Source organism: Dermacentor variabilis, chromosome 8 (genome assembly GCF_050947875.1).
Source record: "Dermacentor variabilis isolate Ectoservices chromosome 8, ASM5094787v1, whole genome shotgun sequence".
Classification (NCBI taxonomy): Eukaryota; Metazoa; Arthropoda; class Arachnida; order Ixodida; family Ixodidae; genus Dermacentor; species Dermacentor variabilis.
Window position 1 is genome coordinate 167,649,707 of NC_134575.1, and position 12,643 is coordinate 167,662,349.

General features: G+C 45.1%; 1 protein-coding gene and 1 long non-coding RNA gene across 3 annotated transcripts in view; one reads left to right on the forward strand and one right to left on the reverse strand.

Moving 5' to 3' along the window:
- The window catches only part of LOC142590710 (WW domain-binding protein 2-like), a 154,519-nt gene extending 148,919 nt beyond the window's left edge, over window positions 1-5,600 (reverse strand). Inside the window, exon 1 of one of the 2 annotated variants that reach the window (XM_075703128.1) lies at window positions 5,366-5,600. In XM_075703128.1, coding sequence (XP_075559243.1) covers window positions 5,366-5,421 — 56 coding nt within the window. In that variant the 5' untranslated portion in view covers window positions 5,422-5,600. The remainder of the gene's footprint in view (window positions 1-5,365) is intronic. The other variant, XM_075703127.1, reaches the window with a different exon arrangement.
- Window positions 5,601-6,869: 1,269 nt separating this feature from the next.
- Window positions 6,870-12,038, forward strand: LOC142590711 (uncharacterized). Its single transcript, XR_012830229.1, has 3 exons — window positions 6,870-7,198; window positions 7,268-7,430; window positions 11,802-12,038. It is a non-coding gene; the product is annotated as an uncharacterized LOC142590711 (long non-coding RNA).
- The last annotated feature ends 605 nt before the right edge of the window (window positions 12,039-12,643 follow it).

The following is a 12,643-nucleotide window of genomic DNA, read 5'->3' on the forward strand; positions in this document are numbered from 1 at the left end:
GCTTTAAGATTTCTCATCACTAAACTTTTAGAACTCCTAATGGAACCTTTGTTTTTGTATGCCTCCGTTGTTTGTCGTTTACCTACTTTTCTTCCACCAATCTTCCAATCGCCTTTTACTATACTCTATTGCGGGCATGTTTACTTTCTCCTGCTCTCATGGAATTCAAGGGCTTCAAGGAGGCCTTAGATGCCTAAATCAACTGCTGGGCAGATATCTTCACATTCTAATACATTCAAGGGCTTCAAAGAGGCCTTAGATGCCTAAATCAACTGCTGGGCAGATATCTTCACATTCTAATACATAAGGCATGCTCGATTGTTTCACTAGCTTTACCGCCACAAGCACATGCTTCTTCCTTCTTATATCTCTGTTTATAGGTGCATGTTCTAAGGCATACTGATCTCACTTTGAAAAGTACTGAGCTTCCCTTTGAGTCATCATAAATTGTTTCTTTCCCGATCGTTTTTTCCTCTTTAGTTACTCATGGCAGGTTTCTTTTCCACTGCCGCCACCCATGAGATTATTTCAGCCTCTCTGACTTTCCACTTGACCTTCTTTGTTGCCATGCTGCTCACCATACCAGTTGCATATTTGCAGGTAAGCTTCCTAGTTCTTTTCCTACACTGTGAATGATTGTTTTTTTCTGTACAAATGTGTGAACACTCTCCCAGCCCACTTACTTTCTTCCATATTCCTCAGTCGTTCTTCATAATCAATTTTACTCTGAGCTTCCCTCCCTTCAAAACTTGTCCAGTCCATATCACCCTGCACAGCTTCATTTCTAACTTTCTCGCAGGCACCCAATGCAAGGCATTCCACTGACCTTCGTTTCACATCTGATTGCGCCATCCGGTGTTCAAGATTCAAGGGATATTAAAGAGAAAAATAATTTGCGGTGTGTATTACATTATTCCATCGCATCAAGCTTCCGATACTAAGAAAGCCACAATTACTGCGAGAAGATGCTCGGTACGCCAGAAAAAACAAACACGAAACACAGGTGATGATGCTGCCTGGAAATTCCCATAGCAGATCCCCATCACATCATGGAATGTTTGATCAGTAAAAATGGGCTGCACTGTATTATTCCAAAAGAGCCAGAGAGTGAACTCAAGAGAAAGCTTCAGAACTTTTACTGAACCACAATGGCAGGAATGTGAAAATGTACTTTGCAATTCGTGATGCGACATCGACTTACCCACCACAGTGTTCCAGCTCGAAATCCGAAAATAATACTTAAGCAACATTTTCTACTCTAACAATTAACCTGTTACAGTGAAATCAATGAAAGTAAGATTTCTTTATGAATGCTTAATCAATATAATGAGATCCAATGTTTCGTATTGGCGTCCCTTTAAATCAGTGTGTGAAGGAGCCAGAAATGCCAAGAGATTTGGAAATTTCTATGAAGAAAGGTTTTCAAGAAGCATTAAAATGAACACTAGCTTAAGCTGTCTTAATAAATGACAGTTCCCCGATAGCAAAATGCCCGCTATTACTACCATGACATGAGCTTTGGTTGGCCAGAGAAGATGCAAGGTCAATAGGTGGCACTTACATCATGTGCTTCGCTGGATGTCATATAATAGCCTAGGCACATGGGGGACTTTCAATCATGATCAAACTTGATCAAGATTTAATTTTTCTACTGTGATTGGCTCATGAGTGCAAGTTGCAGAAGGAAGCCAATCGCAACTGATATTCGATCCTGATAAGCTAGATCCCGATTTGAAGTGCACTGTGTGACTGGGAATGTTCAGACAGTGCCTACTTGAGTTTAGATAATTGTCTGCTGCCGATGAAGGCTTACATTGCATTATAAAGGAACCAATGACTCAACACTGAAACTGGAAGAATTTTTCCAATTAAAATTGATACTCTTCAAACACAAGATCATACTTTGAAATCTGTGGTGCCACACTGACATAGAGGCACTGGGACTTCAGTGGAAAATTAAAAACATTTTCACCTTCATTTCCTTTAGCAATAATTAGCCCTTTCTCACCAAATGAATGCAAATACAGAGATACAAATGAATACCAGTCTAACCATACTCAGAGTTGGCACTATGGTGTGCCTTTCAGAGAGCCTCTGTGGCAGTGTATTAGGCAACAGGAAAAGTGACCACACATCTACATAGCCAGAGAAGACGACTTGCTCTTGCATAGTACCTGGACTTTTAAATAAAAGTCAATACAAACCAGCGACACTCACTTATTAAGTAGAAAGGCACACTAGGGGGAACGTGCAACACCTACAGGTGGCACAACAACTCCGTGCGCAAGCGCCAGCGACGAACACTTCCGTTTCCACCTGCATGCTACAAACTGCCGTCTGCTATGCAGGCGTGGAAGTGCAGGTGCACGATGGCAACAGGCATGATAAAACGGATAGGTTTCAAGAAAGTTAGCAGTGCAGTATATTTTAGGGCCTCAAACGAAGAGAAAGGACATAGATTATACCGAAGCTATCATGTTTTCGATGTCACAGAAGAAAGTGCTGACGTGCGACTGAGTGTTTTGAAAGGGCAATGCGTGCGACAGGCAAATATAAACCTGGAGGCATATCCCATCACAACTGAGGTTAGTATGCATTTTTATTTTTTCCTGCTGAGTAAACAATGACACTTGCGTCTGGCATGTGGTGCAACCCGATCTTAAAAGTATCTGACATCTAAGTGAGATAAGTGCAAGTAAAATGTACGATCCCCGAACGGTGTTGCAATTAATGGTGCCACAGCAATTGCGCGCAGTTTTCTGTGCTGTAGTTTAGTTACGTTTGTGGACGTTGCTTGGGTGGCGAGAGTGATTGAGTAATAGCGGTGAAATAGCGGTGAAGCATGCCATTTCCAATTTACTGTTTCGGTCTCGGCCTGGTCCCATGAAGAGTCATCTGTGCTTGCCAAACGGATTCAACATGCATTTGCCTGTGCAGCAGCTGAAACCATAACGTTACACCGATATTTTTAGCACGTGGCTATCATTACGTGCCAGCTCTGCACGTAGTATCTAAGACACCACGTAGCGCTACGCAAGCGTGGCGCAGCTTCGCTTGCATGCGCAAAACTATTAAGGGGCCAAAGCAGTAGTGGTGGCGTAAATGCTAAAGTTCACGCGGTCTCGGATGCATTGTGCCACGCTTCCGAGGCTCCTTACCAACTGCTCCGAGTTTACAAACTGTGCAATCTGCTTGCATACATGGTGCGTAGCATACTTTTTTCCTGCATTATGCCAAACTGAGTGTTACCCCTTTTTATGTACTTGTCAACTTGCCAATTTCCACTAGGGTAGCCATAGGTAGTCATTGGCCCATGCGTAACAACACACATGCACTTTTGCAGTAGCTCGGTGGAAAAACAGCAGGAGCATACGAAGGGGAAGGTGGGTCTATCGATAGTTTTCCACCTATGAAATGTGGACTGCAGACACATGACCATTTTGCCGGCTGCTATTCGGTTTTGCCTGCACTGTAAAAATATTGATTAACTTACGTGGAGTAAATTCACAGCGAACTAGCGACAGCATGCACTCTGTAAATGCCCACAATCACTTATTTCACACGGCGTACACTGCGAATCGCTGTCCCCGCTGGTCTCTGAAGCATGGTTGAGTCAAAAAAGTGAAAAGCTTTGTTTCAGGTGGGCAGCTCTTGTAGCTATTCACACAGTTTATGACGCAGCAACTCATATGTGACATTGCAAAGCTCTACTAACAACCTGTCATGGCTCGACTCTCAGGCCGGCTGCAGCACTGAACACGCGAGACGCGTTCGCTTGCTCCCGCACTGCGGCGCCAACGCACTGCATGTTCTCCATATGGCAGAGGCAAGTGGTCTTGACTTTTCAAGGTATTGAGCAGATTTTTTTTCACTAGTGAAAGTTCTGCAACAGATGGAAATAATGATGAGGAAAGCGAGGCGTGCCCCCCTTCTTTCTATTTAACCAGGCATGATTTAACGGGATTAGCTAACAAGGGTCGATGATCGTATTCATTCATACTCCATGTGACACGTGGAAGCAGAAGAAAAACCACAATTTATTTCTGCTATGCAACAATGAGCACACATCGGGGTTTTCACATGCCCAAAGTTTGGTTGTTTTTTTTTGTCTTCTTTAACGAAGAGGCGTAAACACCACAATATACGAACAAACTTTGTCAACAAATGACGCTACGATTTGAACTGCTGCATCTGTTGATTGAACGGTATTTCACGTCCCAGAACACACTGTTGTATTCATGACTTGTAGGCCGTGGACGAGCACACGTACTAAAAATGTTGTGCGCGCGCGTACTTGTAAGCGTGTCAACCGACTAGACTGCTACCATGGCCTCATTCTTGCTTCCAATTCATACATCGCAAGCAAAATGCAACGCCGAAGTAACGCAGGAATCGCGCAACCACTCCACACACGAGAGCGCAAAATTCATTTAGTCACCGGTCTTTTCCGCGAATAACATCACGGGTTTCCTTCACTACAGGACTAAGTTTTTATGTTGCATGGAAACGCATACGAAAAGAAACGAAAAAAGCGCCGGTAGTTGGGCACGTGCAGAGAGCGCTGTTCCACTACGGAAACATCTAGAAGTTCGGTTTCCTGCGGTGACATCAGGGTCACTGTCAGTTCCCGCGTGACGCAATGGGTGGCAATTCGGCTGTACAGCGTGAATCCTATGAAGTGCGTTACCGTTCGAAAAGGCAAACACTTTAAGCTTGCCAAAGCAGAGGCCTAGAATGCCGTTTGTTTAACTCGCGAAGCGATGGTACACATACTTTCGGATACGTTCACGGGGACGGTTTTGAAAGGACTGCAATACAGCTACCGACAACATTCCGTTTCAGCGCGCCAGGTGGCAGTCAACTGTCCAAACAAACTATTACTTCACACGAGCCCGACAGAAGCGGGTCGATTCGGCTTGTCGGGCACAAATCGACCTGTCGGGCTTGTGTAAACGTTGGCCGATCGGGCTGAGACACAACCGCGCTGCATGGGTTAAGACCCAGCCCGGCACGTTTGCAGCGTGCATATCAACGCGGACGGGTCGGGTCCACTACCGCCGAGACTTGCGTGTAGCCACTGAAACACCACGATTTATGAGCCAGCAGCGGGAATGGTATTATGTTAAGGCAAACATAAGCACTACAGTGCAATGCATCATGAAATACAACTGTTGCCGAGAGCTGCGATAACCGGAAGCCGCACGCATTGATGTCTCGGCTCGACGCTGCGTGCCGTCGTTGTAGACTCGCGAGAAATGAGTTTAAGTAAACGCGGTCACTTCACGCTACGTCGGCCCGATTTGTGACTGGACCCACTCGCGTTGGTTTCATGTAAACGTAGCCTATGTGTGGAATGGACACTTACAACTCTCCTTTGAAGATGAGAACGCCGCCCGGTGCATGAGCGGTGTTCAAAGACATCGTGCTGCCCTGGGAAATATCACGCTGTTATCCGGGAGTATTCCTCAGCGCTCTTTGCTGAGCAATGTTGACCAAACAACCACTGCACAAGACTTCAGCACAGACAAGCGGAGCGGATAACGACAAACTGACTGCTGCGTCGTCTACGCAGCCGTTCGCAATGGCTCAGCCAGCGGCTTTATGGATGGATGAATGGATGATTGAGGCTCGACCCTTTGAAACGGGCGGCGGCGGCGCGCGCCACATAGCCTTCACTCTAAGAACAGTTTACACCCTTTGGCTTGCCCCTTCTGCCACACAAAAATAATCGTAATCTGCCTTGATGCGTTTCCTTTCGTTATTGCTGCAAGCCCGGAACTTTCCAGTGACGAACGGCACGCGCGTTATCAGAAGGGGTACTCCAAAGGGTGTAAACTGTTCTGTATGGTTCTATGCTGATAACGCGCGTGCCATTTGTTACTGGAAAGTTCTGGGCTCGCAGCGATAAAGAAAGGAAACGCGTCAAGGCAGATGACGATTATTTTTGTGTGGCAAAAGGGGCAAGCCAAAGGGTGTAAACTGTTCTTATAGTGTTGAATGGTACTATATATGCATGTCTAAACCGAAACAGCGCGAATTGGTAGGCTGCATGAAAGAGAGACATTCTTATTGAATGACAGGAAGTTATTCGGCATATATCTGGCGATCACTCAGGAAATGGTTGTTGTGGAACGACGAGTCGGTTCTGATGTACGTCGCTATAAAAACGCGCGAGATAGTGTCGAGCAGCCTATATTGGCTTTTGTGTGTGTATATATATATCAATTCTAAATATTGTAAGGCAGTTTGTCGTGTGCGTATCATGGACACGCATGCTTATATCGCCTTCCGTTTCCCTACCACGGTTGCGCTTTAAAACCAACAGCGCGCGCATGCGATCCCATAGATGAGATGAATACATATATATAGAAAAGTATCAGTCATAGCTCTCGTAGTATAGCCTTCTGAGCCGTTTCCCTTTTCTTTTTCTTCTCTTTTTTTTTTCTTTGAAAGAAGTCCTATTAGGGTTATTATAATTACACGAAGGTATTTCGCCCTCGCCAGCAGCAGTACTTGAGATAGCTATTCCGGCGGCTAGCTTCCCACGCTATGCGTGCCGCCCCCGCACCTGTTTAAGCTTTTTCCTAGACGCTAGAGCTATACAATGTCCGCGCAACCTTGAGCGATCGGAAAGCGCGTTTTCCACCCTGGGCCGGCGGAGAGGGGAGACTTTGTTCCGGCCGCGAAGCTCTCTACATCTCAGTAAGGTGCCTGGTGACAAGCGTTTCCCCGCAGGCTGGCTGTACTCGGTTTGGAGGCGAACCGGATGTGACGTGTACCAGTGGCGTACTCCCTGCCCCCAGATAGGTACTTGTACGCCTAGGGAAAGACGCTGCTAGGTGCTGCTGCTAAATCCCTGTGGTTTCTGCCAGCAACATGCGGCCTGTGATGCGGCCATTGCCGGCTCACGTAGGTTCGTTCGCGTGGTCTTGTTACGCCTCGCTGGATCGTGTTCAGTCATACCGTCCTTGCGCGGCGTGATTGTCGGTGAGTCAGGTTAAATTCTTAAATAGGTCGCGCCTGCGTCTAATTGAGTCTATAAAAGCCTGCACATTCAGTTTTGCTAGCTACAATGCAGTGCGGCTGGCGTGAGCTGTCTCCACGATGCGCTTCGAGCGTGTCGATTTCGCCGTTCTTTATGTTGGCGTTAAACCTTGAAAGCAACATGGATCCACAAGAAATGTGCGACAACATCAAGGTAAGTCTACTGAAATCAGAAAATTTGAAACAATAAGCGCGAATAGTTGTGTTTTCTTTTAAATTTTAGGCCTTGATTGTTCAACGAGACGGCCCCCGTCATGCTGGTTTTCTAGGTGCTCCCTCGCTGCCATGCTGATGCGGAATAGAAAATGCAAAAACGTCGCTTGCTCAACCGCAAATTGACGGCTACGCTGAAGCGCATGCCGTGTCTGCGGAATTTGAACCCCGAGGTATGGACCCCCTTTTTCCAGCCGCATGCCGTTACATACCGTCAGGAACACGCTTGGCTTATTTCTGACTCGGTAAAAAATGTTTCACTTTTTCTCGCTGCGGAAGAAATGCAGACCGTTTGTCGTAGTTGTGTCTCTGTTACAGGGTGGCATTACTGCGGTGAATAAAGCAAGTGTTGCCGTACGTACTGCGCGCATTTCACCCTTTGTTGGGCGGTCGGAAAATATTGGTCCCACTTTTCAGGGCTACTTCGCTATTATGTAGCGGTGAAGTGTAATTTCTACCATTGAACATTCCTGTGTAGATATGTTTCTGAATCACGTTAAGCACATTTTTTCGTCCATTTCTTTGTAAAACAACGCGATGGAGCGATTGCGCAGATTGTTTACTTCCCTTTCTACAATGTTTAGTTTATTCTATCGCCTTCCTTCGAACCACCACAGCGGCAAATGGACTTCTTTTATCGAAATTCCGCGTTCTCATCATAGCTGAATTTTGGTGCGGTTAGGTGTCTAAATTTCTCGTACCCACAGCTACCAAAACAGTTGATCAAATTATTAGCATCGCGAACAAATCGCATTCCTACATATGCGAGCTGCTACATATGAGCCCTCAAGAATTTTCAAGAAGCATCTTTTTTCTAAGAACCCTTGCGATATTGGAAAGCCCTGATTGAGGATTCTCATACAAAGCATGCTCAGTAAGTATAATGAAAACATGCACAAACAATGTATAATGTACTGGGTACTCTGGCTGCTTCTAATCACATTACAGGTGACCACGAGTAGGTAGAAACGGGCCTTGAGGCTGTATAGTGGGACGTAATATTCCCACTTTTCGCTATTACTGAATTGTAGTCAGCTTTGAGATTTTACGTTATGTAAAAAATGCTTCATAAAAAAAAAGCACTTGTAATGTCTCGGACACAAAGCGGCCTGTTCTCTGCTTGCGTCTATGAAAGGGTTAAGATGCACACACTATTCAAAGGTCGCATTGAGAACCGAGTTGCAGGCGCTACTATGCTCCGCAAGCAGCAGGATACTAAAAGGAGAAATGAGCAACACCGTACTGCCTTCATTTCTTCAAACCCTTCAACAAAGCTTGAACAAGAAATGCACGCGAGGGTGTCACTACAGACAGCTGCGGCAACACTGACGCATGCGCGAGAATATAAAATGAGGTGCAGCTGTGCGGTGCACGCTGCCATGAAGTTCGAATTACAGTTTCCCCCTTGCGAAACTACCGGAAAGGACATATTGCATCCATCCGTGTTAATATGTTTTCTAGCATATTTTCTTGTTTTCAGCCAACATACACATCCCCATTAAATCAAATCACTGTAGATGGTGGCCACAAGCATATTACAAGGACTGTGAATTGGAATCTGTTAGCTACCTGTGGCACAAAGTCATGCAAGGGTACACATAGTCTTTGTGTGCACATTGACTTCATGTTTTAACAATTTGACTGGCTCCTATTGCACTCTGGCTGAATAGCAATAACACACAGGCCACTTTACGTTCGAGCTACTTGAAAGCTTGCATTAGTGAAAAACATCTAAACTTTTTCTGGTACAGCCGTGCGTTGTTCGAAGTGTCTCAATGCATTGCAGTGATTGAACAGGCACATATTGGCTGTACCACTTGGATTTCAGCGTGCATGCGTTGGCTGGACAAAAAAATTCTACCATATTTTACCTCCAAACTTTTGCTCACGATTGGAAAGCGCTGTTTCTGTTGTAAATAGATGTGGCTTGCACACAAGGTATGTGCATGCCAAGTGTCTTGGTAAAGAAAAGTAAAGGTATGCTGCATGAACAGAAGGTGCTGCAGCCACATAACCTGACCTTTGATCTTCATTATGCTCACAGATTGAAGGGATGGAACTAAGTGCGTGTCTTTTAGATGCTTGATTTCAGCCAGTTAAATTTGCCAACATGGGGATTCAAACCACTGGTGTCAATCTGCTGTTGGGCTGAACTCTCAATTTAGTGAGACTACTAACTACTGCGTTCATTGGTGCTGACAGATATCAAGTCCGTTGTAGCTCGGCATTACTGTATTCTGTCACCAAAATGCTAGAGAACCACTTGAGATCCTTCGATGTCAGCACCCCATAAGAAAAATAGGTCAACTTTGGCTGGTATCCTTGCAAGTGTGAGAAGGCTAGGCCACAGAAACTCGTCTTTCTGATTTGTGCACTATTCAGCCACGTTAAAATGTGGGGAGCCTAGACATCTAAAAGACGAGGAGCAAGCAAATTGAATGCAGCTACCAAGCAAAAAATGTGGAAGCGTAAGCTGTGGATTTTTTACTCTAAAGGCACGTTCACACCAAAGACGGAGTGGCTAAACCGGGCAAAGCTCTTGGCCAGGGGATAAAAGTAGGCGTTAAACGAGGCGGCAAGCCCGATCGCTCGCGGACCACTTTTCCCGCCCGCCAGAGCTGTCCGATTTGCCGCGGCCAATCAGAACACCAGACGACGCTGGCGTGTGCTGCGCGATAAGGATGGACGACCGGTGCCACGAGACGGCGACAGGTGCGCCACGAAAACGTTAGATGCTCCGCCTCGGCGGTGCGGGCAGCCAGGCAAGCCGTCCAGTATACAGGGTGTTTCAGCTAACTTGTGCGGAGGCACAAAGAAACAACTAGGCCTGCAGTACTCAAATACAATCAATTCAGTAGACTACCCTGTTGAGCAACTTTAATACTTACGGCTCATTGAGAAACATCTAACTGCTTTATTTTTATGAAGATAGCTGCTGTGGTTATTTTTTCAAGACAAAAGAAAGTGCACAAAATCGAAAAAAGTACCATGCAACTATGCACTTTTTAGCAGTGACGAACAAATGAACAATGCGGCATGCAGACAGGATGTAAAAAATATGCAGATCCGACACACTGTGAAAATTATGTAAGTAGCTTTCTTTGCTGCTTGTGTTCATTGATGGCATTTGGCAGTGATATGTTAAATGTTACCTTGCATGCACCACTTGTGTTCGTAGTACACAGAGCTCATAGGCAGACGTGCGCTCCGATGCTCAAGGTGGTGTTGTGCACCATCCATATCCTGTGAGAGTAGTGGCACTGTCATTCCCTCACACGGCGCATCGCATGGCGGGTGAGGTAGAGAAATCCGTTTATTGAATCCTTAGGAGAAATAGTTGCTGCCACGTCCTGTGCCCGACAGAGCAGCGCCTGCTGGCCACACAGGCTTCTGTCATGCAGCATGGCCTCCCAGTGTTGTAGTGTAGGGACATTGAAGTTTTGATGCTGGACCACCACTTGCATACTGTCCTTTTGACGCCGTGGTGCTGTATTGCAGCTTTGCATCTGCACATCCTGTCTCAATTGTTGGCATGGACACACTTGCAGTGTTTATTTTTTCAGAAATAGCATAAACATGCCATACCACACCTTGAACTATCATTATAATATTTTTAGTTTGCCATCACAACTGTCACCATGTCTAGATGTAGTATTTTTCTTTTAAAGAGACTCTATACGAAGGATGCTTTCTGATGGCATCTTTACCTTCTCGTATGATCATTCAGCGAGCACAAAGTGCTGCAGCTTCTGCAATGCTTTTGTCTATTCCTTCCAGGCACACTACTGTCAATGTATCATTAGCGCTGAAATAGAATACCGCCCGTTGCTCAAAGCAGCTTCAATATAGATTCCAATCGGAAGAATAGGCAGACTTGTGGCAGTATACAACTTTCTATAGCCATAAAAGGCAAGCTAGCATAGTGGGGCATCTCAATGCTTGTAAAAGCATTCAACTGCATGTATCTCCAAATAACTAAGCTCAAGCAGACACTGCCAAAATTCGTGCTTGTCATGGTGAGTCTGTGCGGGAACTTGAAGGTGTCGCTTTTCCTTCATTTTTGTCTCTTATGGTTTTGCTAAGGCTCTTGCCACAGCAAAATTCCTCTTGTGGTATTTTAGAAGGGTAATTTACTAATCACCTAGGCGATGTCATTTCCTTCATTTGGTTGCACTGTGTGCATCAGTGCAATAAATGGGTCAAACGGCTTAATACGAAATGTCGCCAGGCCATTTTGGCACGACACTTGTGGATAACATTTTGGTGTGGCTTGGGCGAGACTGAAAGGGAAATTGACACATACAAGCACAAAGGCCAGGCATTGTTCCCTTGTGGCCTGCACAACCACTAGAATAGCAGCTAGTCTTATCAATTCATACTGAGTATCACAAAGTGTAACTTTGCAAGAACTGTAGCTTGGTTGATGAGACAAGGCACTTATAGCTGTAGCTGAAACATGTGGTGTGATCAACACGTACAAGGTTACGATACTCTACACCCTTTTTGTATTTAAGTTTTTAACTTTGCCCACAATCTGATTACAGCTTTCCAGAGTTCCTTGGAAAATCCTCCCATGCACCTGCCATGTACATTGCCCTCGTCCTCGATGTGGCGTGCAAGATGGCAGCAGCAGCTGTGGGAAGAGTTGGAAGAGGCGAAGAAAGGTCCACTTTATAATAGGTTGTATGTAAATAAAACTGATCGACCTCAACCGATTCGGCTTCCACTTTTGTCAAGACAATTGTCAGCAAAGCAATGGAGCAATTTCAGTAGGGCGATAGTAATAAATAGTGCATAGAAATTCTTGGAAGCCCCGTCAGGTTTCTTGCTGTTAACAAGCTGTCTTGGTGAGGTGGTTTAGGCAGGGAATGCCAATTCATGAGGGATGGTCATGGCCACCATGTTCAATGTATGTGCAGCATTAATCAGTTCTCTAGACCGAGTGCACTAATGTCACATGATACATTTTCAAACCTCGCATGCTTTCTTTGGGGCTGAGAAAATTAATGAAGCATGAAACTAAAATCGGCATGTTGCAGTTTTCAATTAACCATCACTGCATTTGTCCATTCTTGAAACAAATTTTATTGTACCAAATGCATACAGAATGAATTTGTGGAATATCCAAAGTACATTTTGCTTGTTTTGGTCAAGCAGCTGGCAGAACAAAACCACAAAGTTCCAAAGCAGAAAGGTAACACTTTTGAAGTACACAATTGGTGAAACAGTGTTGCTAACACACGAGTGCAAAACTTGCCGATTAAAAAAAGAAGGGAGCTGCTACACACCACTTGGTTCCTTGACCATTCATTTTTTTTCTTTTGTGGCTGGTTTTTAAAAATCCTTGCTATAGCAAATGCAAGGACATCAGAAAATCAACGCACAA